This window comes from Bufo bufo, chromosome 2, assembly GCF_905171765.1.
Source record: "Bufo bufo chromosome 2, aBufBuf1.1, whole genome shotgun sequence".
Lineage (NCBI taxonomy): Eukaryota > Metazoa > Chordata > Amphibia > Anura > Bufonidae > Bufo > Bufo bufo.
In genome coordinates, this window is record NC_053390.1 from 481836666 (window position 1) to 481863582 (window position 26917).

Below are 26917 nucleotides of genomic sequence, written 5' to 3' on the forward strand. Positions count from 1 at the left end.
TATTCAAGGAACATCACAATACTGTCCTGGCAAGTCCACCTTTGATCTTATTTCTCGGAGGTTCTGGTGGCCCGGGTTACGTAAGAGTGTTGAGGATTACGTAGCAGCTTGTGAGACCTGTGCATGGTCAAAGGTTGCTCACACTCGACCTTCTGGTTCACTTCTTCCTTTGTCTATTCCATCTCGTCCTTGGACGCACTTGTCTATGGATTTTATTACTGATCTGCCGAGTTCCTCCGAGAAAACTGATTTTGGTGGTTGTTGACCGTTTTAGTAAAATGGCTCACTTTGTATCGTTAGCTAGTCTGCCCAATGCTAATACTCTTGCTCAGGTTTTTGTTGATAACATCGTGAAATTACATGGTATTCCCTCGGATGTGGTTTCTATAGGGGCACGCAGTTTGTTTCCAGGTTTTGGAGGGCGTTCTGCTCTCGTCTTAGTATTCAACTTTCGTTCTCTTTAGTTTTTCATCCGCAGTCGAATGGGCAGAAAGAGCGTACTAACCAAAATCTGGAGACCTACTTGAGGTGTTTTGTGGCTGAGAACCAGGAGGACTGGTCCTCATTCTTATCTCTAGCAGAGTTTGCTTTGAATAACCGTAGGCAGGAGTCCACAGGTAAGTCACCATTTTTTGGCACATACGGTTTTCATCCTCAGTTTGGTACCTTTTCTGGGACTGGTTCCTCTGGGATGCCAGAGGAGGAGAGATTTTCTTCTGCCTTGTCTTCTATCTGGCGGAGGATCCAAGTTAATTTGGAGAAGATGGGTGAGAGGTATAAGTGAAAGGCTGACAGAAGACGTGTGACTGGTCCGGACCTGTGTTTGGGTGATCTGGTGTGGTTATCTACTAAAAATATTAAACTGAGAGTACCATCTTGGAAACTGGGTCCAAGATTTATTGGACCCTACAAAATATCTGCGGTTGTCAATCCAGTGGTGTTTCGACTTGATCTTCCGCAGATCTGGAGGATCCATGATGTGTTCCACAGGTCTTTACTGAACAAATATGTAAAACCGGTGGAACCATCGCCATTGCCTCCTCCCCCTGTTCTGGTTGATGGCAATTTAGAGTTCGAGATCTCTAGGGTTTCCTTCTTCGGGGTTCCTTCAGTACCTGGTATACCGGACGGGATACGGCCTCGAGGAGAGGATGTGGGTTCCGGCTGTGGATGTTAGTGCCAGCCGACTGGTGAGGGCCTTTCACAGGGCCCACCCGGATAAAGTTGGGCCGGGGTGTCCGGAGGTTACCTGTAGAAGGGGGGCACTGTCATGCCCTGCTCAGGTTATGTGCGGAGGTCTGCCAGGTTAGCAGCACGTGTGTAGTTTTTTGTTTGTTTTGGGTTTGGAGTTGAGCTGTATCCGCCTCCCTACAGGTGCACTGGGTGGGGTCATTTGTGTGAGTTTAAATTACGCCCCTTCTCAGTGTCCTGTGTGGGTTATAGCTTCTGTCTTGCACTGTGGAAAGGTGGATTTGCTGTTTCTGCTCTGCTACAAGATAAGTTGGTTTTGGTTTCCTTTTTGTGTTCTTTCTAGGCTGTTAGCGAGACACCTGCCTCCTCCAGGACCTGAGGAAGCAGGCTGCCTCTTTCCCCCTTTCCACCATCTCAGGGACTTTAGGGAATATTCAGCCTTAGGCACGGGATCAAATTGATTCCCACCTTTAGGGTCTTAACGTGGGCACAGAAGTCCAGGGAGAGCTTGTAGGGAATTGTTAGGAGGTGAGCTTTATCCCCAGCTTCTGGCCTAGACGCTTGTTTTGAGGTTTTCTGTGTGTTTATTGTATCTTGTATCCTACCCACCGTGACAGCGTTTGACAGGGTGGAGTGGGAATACCTCTGGAAAGTAATGCATAGGATGAACTTGGGCCAATACTTTATCAAGTGGGTTCAGATTCTATATAATCATCCCAAAGCTAGAATCAATATTAATGGAGTATGGTCTGAGCAAATAGAGTTACATAGAGGAACAAGACAGGGATGTCCCCTTTCTCCTTTATTGTTTGCTTTATTTATAGAACCGCTGGCAGCTAAAATTAGATCCGATGAAAGGATTAGCGGTTTCGGCATGAAGTGGACCTCTGATAAGATAAGTATGTATGCAGATGACATCTTAATCTTTTTGGAGAACCCAACAGTTCAGCTGTCTCATCTTATGAAACTAATAAACAAGTTTAGTGACATTTCGGGATATAAAATCAATTGGGCCAAATCAGTATCGCTACTGCTCGACCAGGTAACTCCACTGAATTTCTTAGGAATTAAGGCATTAAAATCTACGGAATCTTTGGGATATCTGGGGGTAAAGTTGAGTGCAAGTATACTAGACTTTACGAGATTGAATGTCTCTCCCTTGCTGACTAGATGTAAAAGTAAAATCAGTGTCTTTCAGAAGTTATCGATAGGACAGGTGGATAGAATCGCTCTAATAAAAATGGTGTTACTTCCCCAGATTTTGTATGTTTTGGCAGCCTGCCCAGTTTGGATAGAGGATCGCTTCTTCAACCATCTGGAACGGCTGCTGAATGACTTAGGCCTCATGCACACGGGGTTCCGTTGGTCCGTGATCCGTGACCGTTTTTATCGTCCGATCGTTTTGGTGTCCGCCTGGCCGTGCGGAGCCAAACGGATCCGTCCTGACTTACAATGCAAGTCAATGTGGACGGATCCGTTGACACAATATGGTGCAATTGCAAACGGATTGACTTTCAATGTAAAGTCAGGAGTTAATATACCATCGGATCGGAGTTTTCTCCAATCTGATGGTATATTTTAACTTGAAGCGTCCCCATCACCATGGGAACGCCTCTATGTTAGAATATACCATCGGATTTGAGTTACATCGTGAAAACTCATATCCGACAGTATATTCTAACACAGAGGCGTATATTCTAACACAGAGATGATGGGGACGCTTCAAGTTAGAATATACTACGAACTGTGTACATGACTGCCCCCTGCTGCCAGGCAGCACCCAATCTCTTACAGGGGGCTGTGATCAGCACAATTAACCCCTCAGGTGCCGCACCTGAAGGGGTTAATTGTGCGTATCATAGCGCCCTGTAAGAGATCAGGGGCTGCCAGGCAGCAGGGGGCAGACCCCCCTCCCTCCCCAGTTTGAATATCATTGGTGGCCAGTGTGCGGCCCCCCCCTCCCTCTATTGTATTATCATTGGTGGCCAGTGTGCGCCCCCCCCCGGCCCCCCCTCTATTGTATTCATATCATTGGTGGCCAGTGTGCGGCCTCCCCTCTCCCGCCCCCCCGATCATTGGTGGCAGCGGAGAGTTCCGATCGGAGTCCCAGTTTAATCGCTGTGGCTCCAATCGGTAACCATGGCAACCAGGACGCTACTGCAGTTCTGGTTGCCATGGTTACTTAGCAATATTAGAAGCATCATACTTACCTGCTGCGCTGTCTGTGACCGGCCGGGAGCTCCTCCTACTGGTAAGTGACAGGTCTGTGCGGCGCATTGCTTAATGATCTGTCACTTACCAGTAGGAGGAGCTCCCGGCTGGTCACAGACAGCGCAGCAGGTAAGTATGATGCTTCTAATATTGCTAAGTAACCATGGCAACCAGGACTGCAGTAGCGTCCTGGTTGCCATGGTTACCGATCGGAGCCCCAGCGATTAAACTGGGACTCCAATCAGAACTCTCCGCTGCCATCAATGATCGGGGGGCGGGAGAGGGGAGGCCGCACACTGGCCACCAATGATATTAATACAATAGAGGGGGGGCCGGGGGGGCGCACACTGGCCACCAATGATAATACAATAAAGGGAGGGAGGGGGGCCGGTGGGGGCCGCACTGGCCACCAATGATATTAATACAATAGAGGGAGGGGGTGCCGGGGGGGGCCGCACTGGCCACCAATGAAATTAAAACTGGGGAGGGAGGGGGGTCTGCCCCCTGCTGCCTGGCAGCCCCTGATCTCTTACAGGGGGCTATGATACGCACAATTAACCCCTTCAGGTGTGGCACCTGAGGGGTTAATTTTGCGGATCATAGCCCCCTGTAAGAGATCGGGTGCTGCCAGGCAGCAGGGGGCAGTCATGTACACAGTTCTGTGTTAGAATATACTGTCGGATTTGAGTTTAAACTCAGCTCTGAAAAAGCTTTCATGCAGACGGATCTTCAGATCCGTCTGTATGAAAGTAGCCTACGGATCACGGACACGGATGCCAATCTTGTGTGCATCCGTGTTTTTTCACGGACCCATTGACTTGAATGGGTCCGTGAACCGTTGTCCGTCAAAAAAATAGGACAGGTCATATTTTTTTGACGGACAGGATACACGGATCACGGAGGCGGATGACAAACGGTGCATTTTCTGAGTTTTCAACGGACCCATTGAAAGTCAATGGGTCCGCAGAAAATCACGGAAAACGGAACAACGGCCACGGGTGCACACAATGGTCGTGTGCATAAGGCCTTAATCTGGGGAAGAAAAAGGGTAAAACTAAAACAAAAATATCTCTGGTTAGCGAAAGAGGATGGAGGGCTATCGGTCCCTTTTTTCCAGGGATATTACTTAGCTTCCCAAGTCCAGTGGATAAAGTCGGGGGTAAATATAAATATAAAAGAATATCTAGGAAGGGGCTTAAATGGCCCAAAATATAACATATTTAGCATATTAGAGACAGGATTTATTAAAAAATGCCCAATATGTCGAATGGTCGACTTGGCTTGGGGAAAAATAAAAGGAATATTAGGAATCTTGAATACTTTTCACCTTTGTGGTGCAATAGTAATATCAGAGCATTTCAATCAATCACTGAATATAAATATTGGGAAAAGTATGGTATTATTTACATATCACAGTTAGTTAAGAACTGGGAGAAATAAGAGCACTAAAAGAATTATGCCCTGGAATAAAATTAGATTTAATGAGTCGGTATCGGTATCACCAATTAAAACACGCAGTTGAAGCCACACAAAATAGGGAATATTTTATCACAATAAAACCTGAATTTATAGATTTTTGTTATCAACACATGACAACCAGGGTGACTATTTCTCAAGTGTATAGGATAATAAGGAAGGGGTTGAGGAAAATAGTCAAGTTTAATAGTGAGGAAAAATGGGCAAAAGATATAGGACCAAACACAACAGAATGGGGGAATATATATAAAAATATAAAAAAGACAACAATTTCTAGTAACTTTAGGATAATCTATTTTAATATTATCCATAGAATATACATGACTCCAGTATTGCTAAGTAAGATCTACTAAGAAGGAGAATCAAATTGTTGGAAATGTAGGGAAGAGGCTGCCGACTATACATATATGATATGGAGTTGTTCAAGTGTGCAATCCTATTGGAGAGAGGTTTTTCGTGTTTTAAGTGCAAAGTCCCTAATATTCCTCCCATATAAACCGGAAGCGGCCGTCCTAGGCAGTATCCCATTATCAATTAGGGAAAAAAGAAAAAAAGGGTCTGGATAAGAGGTCTCATGGTGTGTTCAAAAAGAGCACCTAACATCACGGAGTGGAAAAATGTACTGGTAAATATCAAGAGGTTCGAGGAATATGTAACAGGTACCGCAACCAGTTGTGTATGAGTGGGGTCGTTGCCGGGGGGGGGGGGGGGGGGGGGGGGGGGGGGAAAAGAGAGAGACGAGAATAACCACTAGTGGTGCCCACCGAGATGACCATCATGGGGGGGAGGTATTTAAGGCGGGTGACAAGCTAATCCGGATGGACAGTGAGAGATCTGAGTTAAATGTAATGTGGAATTGAACAGGGAGTTTGGGAACCTCCCAAAACAGAGCAGACTATGTATTAGTTCTGTACTGCTTGTGTTTATTGTGATATATAACTTACCATATTGACTGCCTCGGCAGATTGTGTACCGATGAACTCAGATTTAGCATTGTCAAACTCTATTTTAATTTTGTATCATGAAAAAAAGAATAAATAAATTATAAAAAAATAAATAAAAATTAATCCATACCCCCTGAGCAAAGGGTACCTTAAGGTTGTGACTTTGGGGTTTCATAGGCTATAAGCAATAATCATCCAAATTCTATCAAATAAAGGCTTGAAATATAAAAAAATAAAAATAAAAGAACTGATAGATAAAATTGTCTCTGCTGAAATCCCTAACATAGAAATCACTCCTCACTTATATGCAATTGTAACAAAGCATATGATTCATGGACCATGTGAAGCACTCAATCCTAATTCTCCATGTATGACAAATGCTGTAAGGATTTTACGAAGGAATTCCAACAAAAAACTATTGCTAACAGCAATTTCTATCCAAAGTAAAAGAGAAGAAATACAGGCCAAACTATACGGTAATTCTTAACGGAAAGAAAATGGATAACTCTTGGGTTGTACCATATAATCCTTACTTAGCATTGAAGTACAATTGCCACATTAATGTGGAAGTTTGCGCATCAGTCAAAAGTGTACTTTTTTTTTTTAAATATGTGTACCAAGGTCATGATTGTGCAAATATTGTCATTCAAGAACAAGGTAATTTGAATTAAATAAAGACCTTTATTAATTCAAGGTATGTCAGTGCTCCAGAAGCAGCATAGATTTTGCATGGGTTTGAAATACATTATCAATCACATACCATCCATAGATTAGCTGTGCATCTGCCTGAACAACAATCAGTTTTTTTCAACCCAAATGACATTACCAAATTTACCACAGCAGTACAGAGAGCTTTAAACCATGATACTCAATTGACAGCTTGGTTCAAATCGAATCAACAAAAAGAGGAAGCAAAGAATATATTATATTCTGACATGTATTTGACTCTAAAAATTGTTGTTGGAAATTACGTCAACGTGGTGCAGAAAAAATTTGTGGATGAATGTATTCTGTCAATTTAACATCAGATACAGAGTGTTACTGTCTGCATCTACTATTGCTGCATGTGTCAGGTGCAGTATCCTTAGAAGATCTGAGGATGGTACATGGAAATGTCTATTCCACTTTCCAAGAGGCTGCAAAAGCAAAAGGACTTATTAATGATGATCACATGTGGGAGAACACTCTGGAAGATGCTGTCCATTTCACAATGCCTAAACAACTTAGGGAATTGTTTGCATATATCTCTGTTTTTGCATCATTACAAAATATAAATTCCCTTTTTCTAAAATATGAGCAATATCTCATTGAACATTTAGTTCATAAACAACACAATGATGATTGCACAATATGTCATAAAATCGCACTTAAAGAAATAGCCAACCTACTGGTACTACATGGCAAAACCTGTGAAAATTTTGGATTGCCTTCTACAATGCCAAATACTGATCTACTTTGGAATATATATGACAAGGAATTACAAAATTTCACAGGTGAAGAAATAGAGAACAAAAAACAGCTTTAGAAAAAATATTGTCTGCAAGCAAAAATGACAACCTTTGCAACCGTTGTTTTTTTTTTGGATGGTCCAGGAGGTAGTGGTAAAACCTATCTTTACAAAACACTTCTCAGCACAGTTCGTGGAGAAGGTCACATTGCACTCCCTGTAGCCTCAACAGATATAGCAGCTAATCTTCTTAAGGGTGGAAGAACATACCACTCTCAGTTCAAATTACCTGTTCCGATAGTTGAAAACTCAATATCAAATATGTGTCTCAATTCTGCTGATGCTGAAAATATTTGGGATGAGTGTACAATGGCTCCATCTATTGCTCGTACAGTGGTCGACAAACTGCTAAAAGAAATAATGGATAACCACAAACCCTTTGGAGGAAAAGTTTTATTACCACTTACAGTGGTTCCTCATGGTGACCGGACAAAAATTGTAGAAGCATGTATAAAGTATAATAAACTGTGGCAAAACTTCCAAATACTTAACCTTACAAACAATATCCGTTCAGGTGACACTAAATTCAGCAATTGGTTGATCTATGTTGGCAATGGTGATAAATCACACATTGATGGTTTGCCCGAAGACATAATTGAAATTGAAATTTTATGTACAGGAAATATTGTCAAAGAATTATTTGGAGAAAGAATTCCAGTTGCTGATATCTCAAAGATAAAAAAAAAATGTATTCTTTGCCCAAAGAACTCTGAGGTTGATAGCATAAATGAGGAGGTGCTAAACATTTTAGAAGGAGATACTGTGACATTCCTTAGCTCAAACTCAATTGATGACACAACTGAGGAAGATATGCAGAACTATCCTATTGAGTTTCTTAATGAGCTAACTCCAACAGGAATGCCGAGGCATAAGCTGAACCTTAAAAAGGGAGCAATAATTATGCTCCTTAGGAATATAAACACTAAAAGAGGATTGTGCAATGGGACCCGCCTCTTTGTTAAAGACTTGAAAATAAACCTCATTATTGCTCAGGTAATAACAGGTTCAGCTGAAGGGGACATGTTCTTTATTCCCCCGTGTTGATTTAGCTCCGTCCTCTACTAATTTACCATTTACCTTAAGAAGGTGACAATTTCCAGTTACATTAGCCTTTGCCATGACAATTAATAAAGCACAGGGGCAAACCTTAGAAAAAGTTGGCATTTACTTGCCAGAACCAGTATTCAGTTACGGACAGTTATATCTTGCATTATCAAGATTTAGAACTTTTTCATATGTGGTTGTAAAGGTTGTAGATGGTCCTGAACAAGGCAAACTGTTACCAAATTCAGACAGAATATTTACAAGAAATGTTGTCTATAAAGAAATTTTATAAATTTCAAGACGTAAAAAATACACCATTTTTCCTGAATATCTGCTTCTGAGATATCTGCTTCTTGCCTAAGTTTTACACTAAGGCAATAATAATTATAGTTACTGTATTGTGATATATAGGTTTCCATTTTATTTTTATTATTATTTTAATTTTGACTTCTTGACAAAAATATTTTTGACAAAATAAAAAATAAAACAAGAACTACAATGTGGTCAAATTCCTTTGATATTTATGTTCCTACTAATGTTTATGCACTACTGTTCTAGCGCTCGTTATTGTAACAGGCTTAACCCCTTAGGGACGCATGATGTACCGGTAAGGCATGTTTCCCAAGTCCTTAAGGACCCATGACGTACCAGTAAGTCATGCGTTGTTCCCATCACTGCCGCCCGGCGGGCGGTGATCGGAACACGGTGCCTGCTCAAATCATTGAGCAGGCCCCGGAAGCTGTATGAGTAATACACACAGTATTACTCATACAGCCAATGCATTCCAATACAAAAGTATTGGAATGCATTGTAAAGGAATATACCCCCAAAAGTTCTAGTCCCAAAGTGGGACAAAAAATAAAGTTAAAAAAAAAGTTAAAAAAATAAAGTTTTCCCAAAAAAATTTAAAGTTTCAAGTAAAAATAAACAAAAACGTCATTTTCCCCAAATAAAGATAAAAAAAATGGTAAAAAATAGGGGGAAAGAAGAAGCATACATATTAGGTATCACCGCGCCCATATCGACCGGCTCTATAAACATATTACATGACCTAACCCCTCAGATTAACACCGTACAAAGTTAAAAATAAAAACTGTGCTAAATAAAGTATTTTTTTGTCACCTTACATCTCAAAAAGTACAACAGCAAGCAATCAAAAAGGTGTTTGCCCACCAAAATAATACCAATCTAACCGTCACCTCATCCCGCAAAAAATTAGCCCCTACCTGAGACAATCGCCCAAAAAAAAAAAAAACTATGGCTCAGAATATTGAGACACTAAAACATAATTTTTTTTGTTTGAAAAAAGCTGTTATTGTGTAAAACTTACATAAATAAAAAAAAAAGTATCGTTAATTTCTAACGATAATTTGTTTTCCCTTAGTCCTAACAGCAGCACAGATGGGGTTAACTGCCCCTGTGGACTGGTAGGACCGGCGGAATTTTAATGAGCCCAAGAACCAATAAACGATCTTCAGCTCCCTGAAAGGGAGGAGATCACCCCCCAGCCCACCGTGTTTTTAACAAGCATAATGTATTTAGGGTGGGATATTTGTGTGCTGCTGTTAGGACTAAGGGAAAACAAATTATCGTTAGAAATTAACGATTCTCTTACGTCCTCAACAGCAGCACAGATGGGGAGATAGCAAGAAGAATCCCCTAGGGAGGGTCCTCATGCCTGGCAGAACTAAGAACAGTCTGCCCAAAAGCCGAAAACTCTGCCATCCTAGCATCTATCCTATAATGGGAGATGAAGGTTGACTCAGAGCTCCAGGAGGCCGCCTTACAGATCAACTCTAAGGGGAGGAGTCTTCTCTCCGCAACCGAGGTGGAGACCGCCCTAGTAGAATGGGCTCTCACAAACTCAGGAGGATCTAAGGATTGGGAGACGAAAGCTTCCATAACGGCCTCCTTGATCCAGCGACTAATGGTGGCTTTAGACGCTTTACGGCCTTTAGACTTACCGGCAAACAGGATAAGAAGATTCTCATCTATTCTGAACTCACTAGATCTATCCACATAGATCTGGAGGCATCTTGAAATATCCAGCGGGTCTCTAGCTGGAGTATCAGAGGAGGAGGCTGTAAACAAAACTGGTAAAGATATTACCTGATTGATGTTCTGGAAAGTAGGCACCTTAGGCCTGAAGTAAGGTAAAAACTTCAGGAGTACTCTATCCTGTAGAAAAATAATGTACGGGTGAATTGCGGAGAAAGCCTGCAATTCAGAAACTCTTTTGGCTGAAGCTATAGCCAGAAGAAAGACCATCTTTAAAGTCAAAAATTTAAAATTTACCTCCTCCAAGGGCTCGAAGGGGGGAGATGCTAGCCCCCTGAGCACTACTGAAAGATCCCACTGGGGGATAGGTTTCAGTATAGTAGGCTTTAGTCTTTCAGCTCCCTTCAGGAAGCGTTTGATGAGTGGGTCCCGAGAATGTGGCCTGTTGAGACAGGCCGAGATGGCATAAACCTGTACCTTCAAGGTAGCTGGAGATAGGCCTCTATCTAATACATCCTGAAGAAATTGAAGTATCGCAGGAAGGGGCGGATCTGAAGACGCCACCTGTCTGGAATCACACCATGCCTCGAAGATTCTCATGATCCTGGAGTAGGCCTTCTTTGTAGACTCTGCTCGGGAATGCGACAAAGTTCTCAGGACCGACTCGGAAAGCCCTTCTATGTTGGGAAGGGACTGATCAACCTCCAGGCTGTCAGGTTGAACCTGTGCAGATCTAGGCAGAGGTGAGTGTCCCACGACACCAGGGTCTGCTCCGGGGGGAGTCTCCAGTATTGTCCCCGACTCATCTGAATGAGCTGGGTAAACCAGGATCTTCTGGGCCAAAACGGTATGATGGCTATTACCGAGGCCTGATCCTGACGGATTTTCATCAATACCCTCGGTATCATGGAAAAAGGGAGGGAAGATGTAAGCCAGCCTGAACCTCCACGGTATTGACAGAGCATCTATCGCCAGGGGGTTGTCTTCCCTGTAGAGGGAACAGAACCTCATTACCTTGGCGTTGAACCTGGTTGCCATGAGATCCACTTCTGGCATACCCCATCTGTGAACTAGCTGCCTGAAGATCTCCGGATGCAGAGACCACTCCATGGTCGGTAATCCTCGACTTAAGCGGTCCGCTATCATATTGAGGGAGCCTCGAATATGAACGGCAGATAGATGGGAAAGGTTCAGCTCTGCCCACCGAAGAATTACCCCGATCTCTGACAGAAGGGGCAATGATCTTGTGCCTCCCTGTTTGTTTATATAGAGAACTGCAGTCATATTGTCTGACTGGACTTTCACTGCTTTGCCCCGGATCTGAGGCGCAAAGTGAAGGAGGGCTAGCCGGATAGCTCGCATCTCGCGAAGATTGGAGGAAAGATGCCGCTCCAGAGCAGACCAAGATCCCTGAATTGGGGATCCGTCCAGGTGAGCGCCCCAGCCTACAAGGGACGCGTCTGTAGTCAATATGACCCAAGCTGGTTGGGTCATAGACTTCCCTGCTGGTAGCTGAAACCACCATCTGAGGGAATTTCGGGTTTGACCGGACAGGGAGCACAGGGAATCTAGCCCCGCAGGGCTGCCGTTCCATAGGTGTAAGACCTCCGACTGAAGAGGACGGAGGTGCCATAGCGCCCAAGGGACCGCATCCGCAGCCGCTGACATGAGCCCCAGCATCTTCATGAGAGTCCGGATAGAGACTCGACGAGGGACATAAAGGACCTTTGCCAGGTCCTGAATCCGCGCTCTCCTTTCTGGAGTCAACCGGAGGGACATCTCCACAGAGTCGACCACGAATCCTAAGTAATGGATTGAAGTCGATGGGCTCACATTCGACTTCTGCCAGTTGATAATCCAGCCTAGGCGGAAGAGAAAAGAGATTGCGACCTGAAGATGGTGGGTAAGGATCGGAACTGAAGAGGCTATGAAAAGCCAATCGTCCAGATAAGGAATAATAGTCAGTCCTTGGAGTCTCAAAGCTGCCACCACCGAAACCACTACCTTGGTGAAGATAAGGGGGGCAGAAGAGATTCCGAAGGGAAGCACGGCGAACTGAAAGTGCCTGCAAACCCCTGAAATCTGGACCGCGATCCTGAGGAGTTTCCGGGAAGCGGAATGGATCGGAATGTGAAGGTACGCATCCTTGAGGTCCAGAGTAGCCATGACGTCCCCAGGATTGAGGATATGGCTGACTGACCTTATGGTTTCCATGCGAAACCTTGTTTTCCTTATAAATCGATTGAGGAATCTCAAATCGATGATCATCCGGAGATCTCCTGTCTTCTTGGGAACCAGGAACACTGGTGAATAAATCCCTAGGCCCCTCTCCCCTGCCGGTACCTCCTCTAGGGCTCCCTTGGAAATATAGTCCTGAATGTAAGGTTCTAGGACCACCTGTTTGGCAGACCCGAAGTTTCGTGTGGCGATGAATCTCTCTGGGGGGAGAGAGATAAGATCTACCCGGTACCCGGCGGAAACTATGTCCTGGACCCAGGGGTCTGCAATCAACCGGCTCCAAGAGTCTTTGAAATGGGTAAGACGGCCCCCCACGGGAATCTGGGGGAGGGGTACGGGAAAATCTAGAGGAGACACGGCAGGGGCAGCAGGGCTTATCCAAGAGCCTCGAGGAGGCCCATAGTCAGGAGGGTTTTGCCTCCCTGGTGGGTTTGCGGGGGCGTCTCGGATATTTACGAGACGGCCCCCCCCCCAATCTCTGCGCCTAGACTGCTGCCCAGGACGACCTCCGCCCTTCTTTTCCTGTCTGGGGCGTCCCCGAAAGGGCTGCTGGGGGAGGCTCTTCCCTTTTTTATCGGAGAGCCCCTCCATTATTTTGTCCAATTCGGACCCGAATAACCTATCTGGTTCGAAGGGGAGCCCACAAAGGTTAAACTTGGATGTGTTATCCGCGATCCACGGTTTCAGCCAGAGTGGTCTGCGGGCAGCTGAAACTAGGGCCATAGTTTTGGCGGCCAGCTTCAGCTGCATCTGGGAGGAATCAACTAAAAAGTCCATAGCCAGGTTGGCTGACTTAAAGGCTGCCAGGATGTCGTCTCTTGATACGCTCTGGTCCACATCCGTCTGGATTTGATTAAGCCTAGAGCGTAGATAGGTGGCTACCTCAGTGGCCGCAATGGAAGTAGATGCGGAGGCAGCGGCCGCCGCGTAACCCCTCCTAAGGGTGCACTCTGCCCTCCGGTCTAGAGGGTCCTGCAGGCTAGACCCATCGTCTGCAGGGACTAGAGTGCGCCGGGACAACTTGGCTATAGCGGAACGGAACCCCACGATTCCACCAATGGTTTGGCCATCGGGTACATGAGTCTGAATTTTCTGGTAAGCACTGGACCCTTCTCAGGCTTTTTCCACTCTGTGCGCATCACAGAGAGGAGGGTCTCATCCGCTCTAAAGACACGCTGTGTCCGACCGGCGGGATCGGAGGACTCCCCCATGTCAACATCCTGGTCCCCCGACCTGATGGACTTGAGTAACTTCTGCGTCTTTTCTGGAGGGAAAAAGCAAGAAGTAGATTCTTCTTCCTCAGAAGAAGAAGACCCCACTGAACAGGGGGTAGGTCTTTCGACCGGTGCGACCACCTCCATGGGAGTCTGAGAGGGACCTGGTAGCCTCTCATTAAGCAGCTGAACTACTACCTTGATGGAATCATCCACGTATGTCTTGGTCCATTGGAACATCTCCTGCATCGTGGGTTCCGTGGATGCCGTGTGACAACTCTCACATCTGGAGTAAGGACAGCTGTCATCTAGGGGTGTTTTACATTCGTAACATGCCAAATGCTTCCTCTTGGCCCCAGCCTTCCGCTGATCCAGCTCCTTAGGGGAAGCCATAGTCTGTAATGGAAGAAACAAAACAGGTCATAACACCTACAATATCAGGAGGTGGAGAAGACCAGACCTTAAGGGGGCCCACCAGCACTAGAAGAAATAGAGCTGAAAGAAGAGGAAGTACAAAACCCAAGCAAAGCAATACTGCAGGAATATCACAAAGCACAGGAGAGCTCTGGAGCTAACTTGTGAAAGCAACGCAACCAAAGCACTGACTGATGGGCTCTGGGCGCTTAAAAGGAGGAAGCCCCGCCCAATGGGCGGGTTCCTGAAACGAGATCAGCACCACTCCCTTTTTTTTTTTTTTTTTTCTCTTGTAGAAAAACCAGAGCCTATACTGGCTCTACCTATACGAAAAATTGTCTCCCCAGACTAATCCTAAGTCCAGGATGTCCTTCCAGGGAGCCAGTTTAAAAGAAAGGTGAGTTTTATACATCACCGCAACGCTTCGGAAAACCGGAAGTGACGTAGCGCACCTAGGGCGCGTCACTTCCGGAAAATGGCGGCGCCCATAGCGCCGCACACATGCGGTAACGGAGGGACGGAGCACCGTCTACAGATGATGAGAGAAGAGGGGAGGGGACGCCCCCCTCCCCGACGGTACCCCAGACCGAAATCGCCATGATCAGGCCTAAAATAAAGGCACTGAGATCCATAGAAAGCGAGCTAAGCTTAAGGAGGGGAAAAGAACCCCTAAGCAATCTTTAGCTCCCAGAGAGGGAGCGACACGCCAGTCCACCTGTCCAGAGGACAGAAAAAAACACGGTGGGCTGGGGGGGGATCTCCTCCCTTTCAGGGAGCTGAAGATCGTTTATTGGTTCTTGGGCTCATTAAAATTCCGCCGGTCCTACCAGTCCACAGGGGCAGTTAACCCCATCTGTGCTGCTGTTGAGGACGTAAGGGAATACTTGTTTGGTATCGCCGCGTTCGTATTGACCGTCTCTATTAAAATATCACATGACCTAACCTCTCAGATGAACACCGTAAAAAATAAAAAATAAAAACTGTGCTAAATAAACAATTTTTTGTCACCTTACATCACAAAAAGTGTAATAGCAAGCGATCAAAAAGTCACACGCACCCCAAAATAGTGCCAATAAAATCGTCATCTCATCCCGCAAAAATCATACCCTACCCAAGGAAATCGCCCAAAAACTGAAAAAATTATGGCTCTCAGACTATTATCACCTACACAGCTCAAAAAGCATCCACACAGAGAGCAATTCTAGTTAATTCATTCCTTTATTGGATATCCAACCAAATGGTATATCAATTAAAACATATACAAAAAACAGCACATAATGGGAACACTACGGTGTTACAAATAATTGTATAAAAACAGAGTGAGCTCCAGGCCAATAAGGGACTAGTATCCCCCCATACATAAATAAAGCAGTGTCATCTTAGTGGGGCGCATGTAGCAATAGTAGCACCCAGGACATGCATAATAAGACACTTCAAACACTTAAGGAAGTGTGGACCTGGGTGCAGCCCTCACCAAGCAGAGACTGCCCCAAGAGGAAGCAATAGCGAAACGATCGTCGGGCGGCTGCTTCAGACCAGGGTCAGTAGGTATATTTATAAATTGTGTTTTTCCCCCCTTTTTCTGCAGTCTCTGCTTGGTGAGGGCTGCACCCAGGTCCACACTTCCTTAAGTGTTTGAAGTGTCTTATTATGCATGTCCTGGGTGCTACTATTGCTACATGCGCCCCACTAAGCTGACACTGCTTTATTTATGTATGGGGGGATACTAGTCCCTTATTGGTCTGGAGCTCACTCTGTTTTTATACAATTATTTGTAACACCGTAGTGTTCCCATTATGTGCTGTTTTTTGTATATGTTTTAATTGATATACCATTTGGTTGGATATCCAATAAAGGAATGAATTAACTAGAATTGCTCTCTGTGTGGATGCTTTTTGAGCTGTGTAGGTGATAATACGAATAACTCCATGCGAGATATTTATGATACGTTTGTTTTGGTGTTTTACGGCTCTCAGACTATGGAAACACTAAAACATGATTTTTTTTGGCTTCAAAAATGAAATCATTGTGTAAAACTTACATAAATAAAAAAAAAGTATACATATTAGGTATCGCCGCATCCGTGACAACCTGGTCTATAAAAATATCACATGATCTAACCTGTTAGATAAATTTTGTAAATAACAAAAAATAAAAACGGTGCCAAAACAGCTATTTCTTGTTATCTTGCCTCACAAAAAGTGTAATATAGAGCAACCAAAAATCATATGTACCCTAAACTAGTACCAACAATACTGCCACCCTATCTCGTAGTTTCTAAAATGGGGCTACTTTTTTGGAGTTTCTACTCTAGGGGTGCATCAGGGGGGTGTAACGGTCACGTCCACACACACACAGCGGGAAGGATAGTGACCACTGCTCTCCACCCTCACCCCTGGCCCTGCCTACTTGCCTCACGAGTCCTGATAACAGGGGACAACTGGACGACAGTCCCTAACTTAGGATATGTGCAGGGAAGACAGACAAGACAAAATACGGAACATGAACGGACCGGGTCAGAACCAAGAGAGCTACGCAGTACAAAGGATTAAGCAAAGAATGGTCAGGAGAAGCCGGGGTCAAATACCAGGAGAGCAGAGAAGTACAAGAGGAGTCCTAAGAGAGTAGTCAGGTGGGAGCCGAGGTCACAATACCAGGACGGATGCGCAGTACAGGAGGAGCAGGCAAAAGGATGGTCAGGGAACAGGATAAGGTAAGTATTCAGCAGTCCAACAAATAGCCAGGAACCTAGAAATTAACAGGCAACCTGTAGCCAGCGTCACATGACCGACAGACCAACCAATCGAGCACCGAGTGATCAGCTCGGCGCTCAAGGCAGACTAGGAGCAGGGAGCCACCCAGCTAGTAAAGCCGCCCTGGGAATGAGGTCAAACACAGATCCTCATTCCCAAAGCTAAGCAACAGGTCTGCGGGCAATGGGGGACCGAGTGCACCTTCGGAACCCCGTGACAGGGGGCTTCAAATGGGACATGGTGTCAAAAAAACAGTCGAGCAAAACCTCCCTTCCAAAAACCGTATGGCATTCCTTTCCTTCTGCGCCCTGCCGTGTGCCCATACAGCGGTTTACGACCACATATGGGGTGTTTCTGTAAACTACAGAATCAGGGCCATAAATATTGAGTTTGGTTTGGCTGTTAACACTTGCTTTGTAACTGGAAAAAAAATAATTAAAATGGAAAATCTGCCAAAAAAGTGATATTTTGAAATTGTATCTCTATTTTCCATAAATTCTTGTGGAACACCTAAAGGGTTAACGACGTTTGTAAAATCAGTTTTGAATACCTTTAGGGGTGTAGTTTCTTAAATGGGGTCACTTTTATGGAGTTTCTACTCTAGGGGTGCATCAGGGGGCTTCAAATGGGACATGGTGTCCAAAAAAACAGTCCAGCAAAACCTGCCTTACAAAAACCGTATGGCATTCCTTTCCTTCTGCGCCCTGCTGTGTGCCCGTACAGCGGTTTACGACCACATATGGGGTGTTTCTGTAAACTACAGAATCAGGGCCATAAATATTGAGTTTGGTTTGGCTGTTAACTCTTTCTTTGTAACTGGAAAAAAATTATTAAAATGGAAAATCTGCCAAAAAAGTGAAATTCTTAAATTGTATCTCTATTTTCCATTAATTCTTGTGGAACACCTAAAGGGTTAACTAAGTTTGTAAAATCAGTTTTGAATACCTTGAGCGGTGTAATTTATAGAATGGGGTCATTTTTGGGTGGTTTCTATTATGTAAGCCTCGCAAAGTGACTTCAGACCTGAACTGGTCCCTAAAAATTGGGTTTTTGAAAAGATTTGCTTCTAAACTTCTAAGCCTTGTAACATCCCCAAAAAATAAAATATCATTCTCAAAATGATCCAAATATGAAGTAGACATATAGGGAATGTAAAGTAATAACTATTTTTGGAGGTATTACTATGTATTATAGAAGTAGAGAAATTGAAACTTGGAAATTTGCAATTTTTTTAAATTTTTTGGTAAATTTGGTATTTTTTTATAAATAAAAAAGAATTTTTTTTTTACTTTATATTACCAGTTTCATGAAGTACAATATGTGACGAATCTCAGAATGGCCTGGATAAGTCAAAGCGTTTTAAAGTTATCAGCACTTAAAGTGACACTGGTCAGATTTGCAAAAAATGGTCAAGTCCTTAAGGTGAAATAGGGCTGAGTCCTTAAGGGGTTAATGTCTAGTTTTATATATATATATATATATATATTTAAGCTATCTAACTAACCATCTAATGTAATGACACAGCAATGCACAGAGCACAGCAATGACACTGTTGTCTCACTGAGAACTGCAAAAACTGCTGAAAATGGCTGCTGTGAAGGTTCTTATATAGTAAGGGGAAGGCAACTTTCCTATTAGTTGCTAGGGATGTTGCTAAGCTCCGACAAAGACATTGCAGCCTTCTCATTGGCCTACAAGCAAGAAGGGAGGTTACAGATGAAAAAATAATCTAGAATATTTGAGAATATGAATATATAGCACTATATTCCAAATCTTCGCGAATTCTCGAAGTGACAATATTCACAATTAAAATTAGCAATTTGAATATTCGCGCCCAACACTATTGGTCACCGTAAGTATAAAAAACCAAAGCTCCCCGAACAACCAATAACTCATCTACATCATGCCAAGTTTATAGGCTATATATAATTTTCCTAATCTGTCCAGTATTACATGCTTCCAATTTGCAGAAGCAAAGTGAAACTAAAAATCCCAGCATGCATTGCAGCAATGTTTTCCCAAAATGACAAGAGCCCCTCAGACATTATCTTCAATAACTCTGTCATCAGTAAAAGACTACACAGACATGCCAACAGAAAGAATCCCCGAGAACCAGCAGTAAATAATAGCACTCATATAAACACATGCACGAGTATATACACATAATATATATATATATATATATATATATACACACACACACACACACGTGTGTGTGTGTGTGTAAATATAGATGTGTGTGTGTGTATATATATATATATATATATATATATATATATACACTGCTCAAAAAAATAAAGGGAACACAAAAATAACACATCCTAGATCTGAATTAATTAAATATTCTTCTGAAATACTTTGTTCTTTACATAGTTGAATGTGCTGACAACAAAATCACACAAAAATTTAAAAATGGAAATCAAATTTTTCAACCCATGGAGGTCTGGATTTGGAGTCACCCTCAAAATTAAAGTGGAAAAACACACTACAGGCTGATCCAACTTTGATGTAATGTCCTTAAAACAAGTCAAAATGAGGCTCAGTAGTGTGTGTGGCCTCCACGTGCCTGTATGACCTCCCTACAACGCCTGTGCATGCTCCTGATGAGGTGGCGGACGGTCTCCTGAGGGATCTCTTCCCAGACCTGGACTAAAGCATCTGCCAACTCCTGGACAGTCTGTGGTGCAACGTGACGTTGGTGGATAGAGCGAGACATGATGTCCCAGATGTGCTCAATTGGATTCAGGTCTGGGAAACGGGCGGGCTAGTCCATAGCATCAATGCCTTCGTTATGCAGGAACTGCTGACACACTCCAGCCACATGAGGTCTAGCATTGTCTTGCATTAGGAGGAACCCAGGGCCAACCGCACCAGCATATGGTCTCACAAGGGGTCTGAGGATCTCATCTCAGTACCTAATGCCAGTCAGGCTACCTCTGGCGAGCACATGGAGGGCTGTGCGGCCCTCCAAAGAAATGCCACCCCACACCATTACTGACCCAATGCCAAACCGGTCATGCTGGAGGATGTTGCAGGTAGCAGAACGTTCTCCACGGCGTCTCAAGACTCTGTCACGTCTGTCACATGCTCAGTGTGAACCTGCTTTCATCTGTGAAGAGCACAGGGCGCCAGTGGCGAATTTTCCAATCTTGGTGTTCTCTGGCAAATGCCAAACATCCTGCACGGTGTTGGGCTGTAAGCACAACCCCCACCTGTGGACGTCGGGCCCTCATATCACCCTCATGGAGTCTGTTTCTGACCGTTTGAGCAGACACAAGCACATTTGTGGCCTGCTGGAGGTCATTTTGCAGGGCTCTGGCAGTGCTCCTCCTGTTCCTCCTTGCACAAAGGCGGAGGTAGCGGTCCTGCTGCTGGGTTGTTGCCCTCCTACGGCCTCCTCCACATCTCCTGATGTACTGGCCTGTCTCCTGGTAGCGCCTCCATGCTCTGGACACTACGCTGACAGACACAGTAAACCTTCTTGCCACAGCTCGCATTGATGTGCCATCCTGGATAAACTGCACTACCTGAGCCACTTGTGTGGGTTGTAGACTCCGTCTCATGCTACCACTAGAGTGAAAGCACCGCCAGCATTCAAAAGTGACCAAAACATCAGCCAGGAAGCATAGGAACTGAGAAGTGATCTGTGGTCACCACCTGCAGAACCACTCCTTTATTGGGGGTGTCTTGCTAATTGCCTATAATTTCCACCTGTTGTCTATCCCATTTGCACAACAGCATGTGAAATTGATTGTCACTCAGTGTTGCTTCCTAAGTGGACAGTTTGATTTCACAGAAGTGTGATTGACTTGGAGTTACATTGTGTTGTTTAAGTGTTCCCTTTATTTTTTTGAGCTGTGTATATATATATATATAGAGAGAGAGAGAGAGACACAGGCACATATATAGACCCAGAAGTGTAACAGCAGCAGAGCCTCTGCACTTGACATCTACAGCACGCCGTCCCAAAACAGTGACCACCACAGCCCCCCAACCCTTAATACTGACCCCCCCCACAGTGCCCCATTGCTTAAAATTGGACCTCCACAGCAGCCCACCCCCTTAACTTTGTCTTTTACAGCAGCCTTTTCCTTTAACAGTGACTTTCACAGCATACCACCCCCTTTACAGTGACCTCCACAGGGGCCCACCCGCTTAACAGTGGCCTTTACTAGATCAGGGACGTGTCCTTTTGAACAGCTCACTCTAAGACAGCAGTTCTGTCCTGTCTGAGTGTGAGCTGCAGGGAGAAAGTCATCCTCCCTCCAACTTCTGCAGCTCACAGAAGTTAATTTTACCTTCATTTTTTCAATCCCTGTCGGCGTAGTGGAGAGGGCGTGGCCTAACCAGATCGGGGCGTGGCTTAGTGGGGCCTAGAAGTTGATTTTTAACTTCATTTTTTCAATCTCAGTTGACTGAGTGGGAGGGGGCATGGCCTAACTGGATCAGGGGCGTGTCCTTTTGAACAGCTCACTCTAAGACAGCAGCACAGTGCTCTCTGAGTGTGAGAAAGTCACCCTCCCTCCTACCCCTGCAGCTGACAGAAGTTGATTTTTACCTTCATTTTTTCCATACCCGTTGGCTCAGGGGGAGGGGCCTAATCAGATCTGGGCGTGGCTTAGCGGGACCTAGAAGTTGATTTTTAACTTTATTTTTTCAATCTCAGTTGGCTGAGGAGTGCCAGGGGGCTTGGCCTAACTGGATCGGGGGCATGTCCTTTTGAACAGCTCACTCTAAGACAGCAGCACCATGCTGTCTGAGTGTAAGCTGCAGGGAGAAAGTTCCACCCCTGCAGCTGACAGAAGTTGATTTTTACCTTCATTTTTTCAATCCCCGTCAGCTCAGGAGTGGGAAGGGCATGGCCTAATCAGTTCATAGGCGTGGCTTAGCGGGACCTGGGGGCGCGGTTTTAAGTCTTTTGAGGGTGGACACATTGTGTCAGGAGGCATGTCTGGGCTCCTTCCTGCTAGAGTGACGCCCCTCTGGGCACCATACTGGCTCATCTGCATACCAAATAAACTGGATTTTCAGAGGATAAAAACATCTATTGCTGGAACAAAGGCACATCTTGAAATAAGGTACTAAGTGCTATTGAGCCTTACTTCAATAGCAATTATCCTGGTGACAGATTTCCTTTAAAGCTCTCCTACAGCCGTAAAGAAAAATGGCTGGGTTGTTATGGAAACCTGGAGTAAAACTTTGCATGTGGAGACTGGAGGACCTGAGAGCTTCTATTGGCTGATAAGGATCATGTGACCAAGCTTAGAGAGCTGAGACCAGATCTAAAACCTTCCCGGGCCCCTGATGTACCTGTGTGCCAAATTTTGGGATTGTAAATGCGACAGTACGGATTCCTTTAGCCAACATACATACATACACACATACTACACTCAGCTTTATATAATATACAGTATATATATATATATATATATATATATATATATATATATACATAGATCAATATTTACAGTCTACGGGGTGGGGGGTCAGACATAGTTATATGTGACCCACTTGTACAGTCGTGGCCAAAAGTTTTGAGAATTAAATAAATATTGGAAATTGGAAAAGTTGCTGCTTAAGTTTTTATAACAGCAATTTGCATATACTCCAGAATGTTATGAAGAGTGATGAGATGAATTGCATAGTCCTTCTTTGCCATGAAAATTAACTTAATCCCAAAAAAACCTTTCCACTGCATTTCATTGCTGTCATTAAAGGACCTGCTGAGATCATTTTAGTAATCATCTTGTTAACTCAGGTGAGAATGTTGACGAGCACAAAGCTGGAGATCATTATGTCAGGCTGATTTGGTTAAAATGGCAGACTTGATATGTTAAAAGGAGGGTGATGCTTGAAATCATTGTTCTTTCATTGTTAACCATGGTGACCTGCAAAGAAACGCGTGCAGCCATCATTGCGTTGCATAAAAATGGCTTCACAGGCAAGGATATTGTGGCTACTAAGATTGCACCTCAATCAACAATTTATAGGATCATCAAGAACTTCAAGGAAAGAGGTTCAATTCTTGTTAAGAAGGCTTCAGGGCGTCCAAGAAAGTCCAGCAAGCGCCAGGATCGTCTCTTAAAGAGGATTCAGCTGCGGGATCGGAGTGCCACCAGTGCAGAGCTTGCTCAGGAATGGCAGCAGGCAGGTGTGAGCGCATCTGCACGCACAGTGAGGCAAAGACTTTTGGAAGATGGCCTGGTGTCAAGAAGGGCAGCAAAGAAGCCACTTCTCTCCAAAAAAAACATCAGGGACAGATTGATCTTCTGCAGAAAAAATGGTGAATGGACTGCTGAGGACTGGGGCAAAGTCATATTCTCCGATGAAGCCTCTTTCCGATTGTTTGGGGCATCTGGAAAAAGGCTTGTCCAGAGAAGAAAAGGTGAGCGCTACCATCAGTCCTGTGTCATGCCAACAGTAAAGCATCCTGAGACCATTCATGTGTGGCGTTGCTTCTCATCCAAGGGAGTGGGCTCACTCACAATTTTGCCCAAAAACACAGCCATGAATAAAGAATGGTACCAAAACACCCTCCAACAGCAACTTCTTCCAACAATCATACAACAGTTTGGTGAAGAACAATGCATTTTCCAGCACGACGGAGCACCGTGCCATAAGGCAAAAGTGATAACTAAGTGGCTCGGGGACCAAAACGTTGACATTTTGGGTCCATGGCCTGGAAACTCCCCAGATCTTAATCCCATTGAGAACTTGTGGTCAATCCTCAAGAGGCGGGTGGACAAACAAAAACCCACTAATTCTGACAAACTCCAAGAAGTGATTATGAAAGAATGGGTTGCTATCAGTCAGAAATTGGCCCAGAAGTTGATTGAGAGCATGCCCAGTCGAATTGCAGGGGTCCTGAAAAAGAAGGGCCAACACTGCAAATACTGACTCTTTGCATAAATGTCATGTAATTGTCGATAAAAGCCTTTGAAACGTATGAAGTGCGTGTAATTATATTTCACTACATCACAGAAACAACTGAAACAAAGATCTAAAAGCAGTTTAGCAGCAAACTTTGTGAAAACTAATATTTTTGTCATTCTCAAAACTTTTGGCCACGACTGTACACTGACTGTATATACTGCATATAAAGATGTGATCCCCCTATGGGAGGGGGGTTCATATATCTCTGTATACAGAGTGCAGGAAATAGAGGGCACACATTAACAGATGATGAGACTATTGACTGCTGCCAATCTCACAGACCTCAGTTATTACAGCCATACTGACAATTCAGAAGGGGTTAAAGTTTCTGACTTTTTGGTATGGCTGGAATAAACATGTCTGTGATAAGAACACTGACCGTCTAAGTTCGCCTGCTCCGTGTTCGGGCGATCATTGTCCTCCCTTGCTGCCTCCGTCATTGTCCACATCCGACTGCATTACAAGGCAGGCAGCTGCGGTGATCTGCTGCCAGTATCTTCCCATTCACCGCCGCAGTCCTGGGCTCTGTCCTTGAAGGCATTGTTCTTCCTGGATTCCGCTCCATGGTTTCCTTCCAGCTCTGCACACAGCATGCCTTCCAGCCTGTTCCCTCTAGCACCTCGTTAAGGGCTGGCGCACTTCATTTCTTGTCATTTAAAAGTTTCGCAAATGTGACCTATGCAACCAATCCCAGCCATCCTGCAACAATATAAGTAGTCCAGCCCCCTTCCCAGGTGTTTGAGTGTCAAAGGTCCTTGTGCACTGCAATGGTTGCTGTCATTTGTGCTTGTGTTCCTACATTCCTGACCCATGCTTGTATTTCTGGACTTCGTTGCTTGTTTGATCCTTATCTGCCCTGTCTCATCTCTCCTGTTACGGACCCGGATTGCCTGACCTGTACCTGAGCCGCTTGCCCTGACCCATTGCTTATTTGACTTTGCATCTGCCTCAACCTTTGGTCCTGCACTGTCGCTCCTGGTTATGACTCTGCCTGTTCACTAGGACTGTACCTTTGGTACTTCGCTCTGGTAGCCCCTAGTCTGCCTGGACCAGCTGCTTCGTCTGCTAATCCACTTCAAGAGGTAGCGACCTGGTGTTTCCCTCTGGAAAATCTATCCCCACCATCTGGGGTACTGTGAATAATGAGGGGTTCACTTAGACAACACCCTTAGAAGAGGTTGGTCATGTGGCACATTAGGTTTACACCCTCTGGTTCGTAACAAACACAGTGCAGAGGGGCCATAAAGAGGACAGTCATTTGGATTCCTCACATAGTGGTAGATGAGCACTTCCCTAGCTCTGCTGTGTGTCGGTCTTTGCTGGGAGACTCACAGTACAGGGAGTGGCAGCAGGGGCGCAGTCTGCAAGTGAAGGCGCTCAGCATCAGCCAATGAGAGGTTCTCCTCACAGTCTCTCTTCCTCCTCTGCAAAGTTTCTTTCTTTCTGCTTGCTTCCTACTAAGAACCTTCCAGCTCTGCACAGCCAGGAAGTGAGCTGTGTAGATGCCAGACACAGAAGAAAAGCACCTCTGATACCAGCACACTCTGCTTGCAGGAGCCAGACAGCAGCACATGCGCAGCTGTTCTTCACACTTCTTCCGACATGGACGAGCTTGTTCAAAAGCTCTTCCATGCCACATGCAGTGATGGATGACAGTGGCATGTTGTTGCAATACTGGAAAAGTTAGAGTATGCTAAAATTTTCAGATCCTCGATGTGAGATTTTCATTGAAAAACATCATGTCTTGTGAAAATAAAAATGGCAAATTTATGTAATTATGTAACTGTAAAATTGCGGGTGATAAAAAAACATTTCAAAATGGATCAGAATTTTGTAATGTTTTCATTTGATTTAATGAAAATGTTTATAATAATATACTTTAACATTTTTCTTTTTAGACACTGCCCTTTTCGAGAGTTATACTCAAGGCGAGATCCGAGAACTTGTATCTACTCTTGTAGAGAGGTACAGCCAATCCTTACACTCTGGAGACGACCCAAAAAATGTAGCCAGAATGAAGAGAGCCCGTGCGCGCAAACAGCCCTGTACCATAAAAGAGCTCGAAGTGAGAGTCAGCGAGCTTGGTCTTGGATACATTTCCGACGAAACAGTTCTGTTTCGCTACTGCAGTGGTACATGCGAAGCTGCTGTACGCAACTACGACCTCTCTCTACAAAGCATCAGGAGCAAAAAGAAGATAAAAAAAGAGAAAGTAAGAGCCAAACCTTGCTGCAGGCCTGTAGCATACGATGATGATATATCTTTTTTGGATGCCAAAAATCATTACCACACCATCAAAGAGGTATCTGCTAAGGATTGTGGCTGTGTTTGACAGGTATCAAGGATAAACTCAGCAACAGGTTTGTGTCCGCTAGAGAAAATACACATTCCAAGCTATAAGGATTCATCCCATGGAGGCAGATCGCCATTTTTAATTTCTACCTCATTGAAATGTATACATTGACATATGACTCAAGGAAAATGGTTGGCTGCAAGTAACTGAGAGAACCGGATTGAATAAAGAGGTTCTACTGTACATCAGCTTCAAGAATGACTATAAATGAAATACAGACCCATAATTATGGTAATGAAATATGGGGACACAAGCTTCTATCACATTTGCATTGCATGTGGACTGAGTTGAGACTCTATGAGTAAAATATTCATAGGTTCTGCTCTGCTCCCAGGTACCAGGCAACATTTATACTAATTTGTGACTACTTTTTGTCCAGATGGAGTAGGGATGTCTTTCCATCTAATGAAGCAGTCATAGAATATCCATGCCAAAATGCAAGCTCTTATATATGCAATTTATGGCAATGGCTTTAGAGGGGTTCTCTGGGAATTAATACCAGTATTCAGTGAACCTGTCAAAAAAAGATGGTTTCATTAATATTTATCCCTCCACTGATGTCACTGCTGAACTCAGGCTCTTCTTATCGGGGTCCCGTCTGGATGTGTTCACTTACTACTACTTTACTACTATGCATCTGA

General features: G+C 44.3%; 1 protein-coding gene across 1 annotated transcript in view; it reads left to right on the forward strand.

Annotated features, from left to right (window-relative positions):
* NRTN (neurturin) overlaps positions 1–26628 on the forward strand; it is a 451311-nt gene extending 424683 nt beyond the window's left edge. Inside the window, exon 3 of the mRNA XM_040417758.1 lies at positions 25822–26628. Coding sequence (XP_040273692.1) covers positions 25822–26255 — 434 coding nt within the window. The 3' untranslated portion in view covers positions 26256–26628. The remainder of the gene's footprint in view (positions 1–25821) is intronic.
* Positions 26629–26917: the final 289 nt, after the last annotated feature.